The sequence below is a fragment of the Benincasa hispida genome, chromosome 11 (assembly GCF_009727055.1).
Source record: "Benincasa hispida cultivar B227 chromosome 11, ASM972705v1, whole genome shotgun sequence".
NCBI classification, from domain to species: Eukaryota; Viridiplantae; Streptophyta; class Magnoliopsida; order Cucurbitales; family Cucurbitaceae; genus Benincasa; species Benincasa hispida.
Window position 1 is genome coordinate 25,634,945 of NC_052359.1, and position 3,289 is coordinate 25,638,233.

A 3,289-nucleotide genomic window follows, 5' to 3' on the forward strand; every position below is an offset into this window, starting at 1 on the left:
AACGCTGAAGCATTATCGGACCAGAAGCCATCAGGAGAGGCAAGAAGTGATGGAGAAATCCGTAGTACCGTCCCCTTACGCATGAAGTTCGTTACTCTAAACACAAGTGAGGGCACACTCAAAGTAAAGAGGCGCGACGTCATTTTCACCAATCCTCAGAATGGAAATTTAGAGTAGGAGGAAGGCAAAACTTCATGCCACCACATCACCATCACCAAATAATCCGAAGAAGGTATGACCGAAGAGGAAGTGGAGGACACTTCGCAAGGTCTAGAGGACGGTGGTCAATCCACGGTGTATGAGCTAAAAGAGGTGAATCTAGGCACCGTAGAAGAACCGCGTCCGACTTTCATCAGTGCTTCCCTCTCAGAAGGGGATGAGAACAAATACATGAGTTTGCTCACCGAATGCAGGGATGTTTTCACCTGGTCATACAAAGAGATGTTGGGACTAGATCTAAAAGTAGTAGTCCACCACTCGCGATCAAACAGGGGTATCCATTAAGCAGGCTCAATGACGCTTTCGGCCAAAACTTATCCCCCAGATTGAGGTTGAGATCAATAAGTTGATCGAGGCTGGGTTCATTCATGAAGTTAAATATCCAACATGGATAGCCAACATTGTCCCGGTTTGAAAAAGGAATGGAAAACTTCGTGTCTGCATAGACTTTCGCGACCTAAACAGCGCATGTCCAAAAGATGATTTTCCATTGCCCATCATAAAGATCATGGTCGATGATGCGACAATGGGACATGAAGCCTTATCTTCTATGGAAGGATTCTTTCGGTATAACCAGATACGAATGGCCCTCGCAGACAAGGAAATGACAACATCTCGAAACCCCAAAAAGTGATATATTGATAAAGTATTGCCCTTCGGGTTAAAGAATGTCGACGTTACTTATCAATGTGGCATGCAAAAGGTATTTTACGATATTGTTGCATTAAACACGTTGAGTGCTACGTGGATGACCTTTGTGGTCAAGACCAAGAGACGACAGGACCATTTTGAATGATCTAAGAACCGTGTTCGTTCGCCTGCGAAAGTACCAGTTAAATATGAACCCCCTCAAATGCACATTTTGCGTAAACTTCAGGAAAGTTTCTGGCTATATTGTGAGACACGAGGGATAGAGATAGACCAATCCAAGATTTATGCCATCCTAAAGATGCCAAGACCAAGAAATCTACATGAGTTGAGAATTGCTAGGAACGTCTGGCCTACATCTGGAGGTTATTTCTAACCTGTGCAAAGCGGTGTCAACCCTTTCAAAGACTGATGAAAAAGGGAGAGAAATTCGAAATGATGAGGCCTGCCAGAAATGATTTCGATAGCATAAAGAGGTACCTGATTAAGCCCTCCTGTCTTAGGAGCCCCAGTAGCGGGCAAGCCGTTGATACTATACATTGTAGTGCAAGAGAAATCACTGGGGGCACTATTGGCACAAGAAAGAGAAAAGGGAAAAGAACGCGCTCTCTATTACTTGAGTAGAACCTTAAATGGAGTTGAGATCAATTATTCCCCTATAGAGAAGACGTGCCTTGCGCTCTTCTTCGCCATAAATAAGTTGAGGCACTACATACAGGCCTTCACAGTCCCCTTAATTGCGAAAGCCGACTCCATCAAGTACGTCCTGTCCAGGCCGATCATCTCGGGACGTTTAGCCAAATGGGAATTCATGCTTCAACAGTACGACATTGTTTATGTACCGCAAAGGGTAGTTAAAGGGAAAACATTGGTTGACTTCCTGGCAGATCACCCAGTTCCATCGGATTGGGAGTTAAGTGAAGACTTGCCCGATGACGAAGTTCTTTTCATAGAAACCTCAGGGCGATGGGTCATGTTCTTTGATGGTGCAACATGGAAAAGTGGTGCAAGGGCAGGTATCGTCCTCATTTTGCCAAAAAATCACATGCTCCCTTATAGTTTCGCACTTGCCGAGTTATGCTCAAACAACGTCGCTAAATACCAAACCTTGATAATTGGTCTCCAAATGACCTTAGAGATTGGAGTAGCTTATATAGAGATCTTCGGTGACTCAAAGTTGATAATCAGTCAACTCTTATGCTAGTATGAGGTGAAGCATGACGACTTGAAACCCTACTTCACTTATGCTTGCTAGTTGATGGAAAAGTTTGAAAGTGTGACGTTGGAACATGTCTTGAGGACAAAGAACAAGAAAGCAGGTGCCTTGGCAAACCTAGCCACTGCCTTAATGGACTTGGATAATGTGCCCTTAATATATCGCTTTGGCGGAGATGGGTTATACCTCTTGTTGGGACTGCATATGGGGAAACGAATGTGATATCAGTCTACCTAGCTGACAAGGAAGACTAACGACAACCCATCATAGATTTCCTTGAACATGGAAGGCTCCAAGATGACCCCCGCTGTAAAACCGAGGTTTGAAGGAGGGCCACGCATTTCATTTACTACGAGGAATAAGTTTACACCTAAATGGGATGGGCCCTACGTCGTCAAAGAAGTCTACACAAACGGAGCATACAAGATAGTTGATCAAGGTGGGCTAAGAATTGGCCCAATCAATGGCAAGTTTTTCAAGAAGTTTTACGCTTAAAAAAAAAAAACCTTTGTACGAACTACGTTACGACTTGATCCCTGTCATTATAAAGGGTACGTAGACATCTTAAAGAAATTTAAGTTCAGTCGTGCATAAAAAAAATTCTTTTTGAACTACATTATAACATGATCCCTATCATTAAGAAGGGTATGTAGGCAGCTTGAAAGAAAATTCAAGTTCAGTCCAGTTAAAAAAAAAAAAAAAAAAAAAACTTGAACTACGTCATGATTTGATCGCTTTCTTTAAAGGTACGAAGGAAACTTAAAGAAATTTAAGTTCAGAGGGTTCATCGATGCTCTTCCATCTTCAAGTTTAGAGGCTTCATCGATGCTTCACCTTCATGCTCAAGTCTAGAGATTTTACGATGCCATCTTAATGCTCAAAGTCGCGAAGTCGGGCTCAATATGAAGATTCATTGATGCTTCGTCAAACTTAAATTCAGAGGATTTGCCGATGCATTGTCAAACTCAAACGTAAAGGTCCCGTCGATGCTTCTCCATCTTCAAGTTCAGAGACTCCATCGAAGCTGTTCCATCTTCAAGTTCAAGATTGGTGTGCATGGCCCCACTTCCATCTTCAAGTTCAAGGTCGGTGTGCATGACTCCGCTCCATCTTCAATTTCAAGGTCGGTGTACATGGCTCGGCTCCATCTTCAATGACTCGGTCTACAAAATCATGTCGCAGCTTCGCTTCATCTCCAAAGTCTGG

The 3,289-nt window shown here is 43.1% G+C and overlaps 1 protein-coding gene across 1 annotated transcript; it reads left to right on the forward strand.

Moving 5' to 3' along the window:
* The first annotated feature begins 234 nt into the window (after window positions 1–234).
* On the forward strand, window positions 235–2,305 carry LOC120090632. The gene is made up of 3 exons (XM_039048350.1): window positions 235–493; window positions 1,371–2,011; window positions 2,123–2,305. The coding sequence occupies exons 1-3, from the start codon at window positions 235–237 to the stop codon at window positions 2,303–2,305; spliced, it is 1,083 nt and encodes a 360-aa protein (XP_038904278.1).
* Window positions 2,306–3,289: the final 984 nt, after the last annotated feature.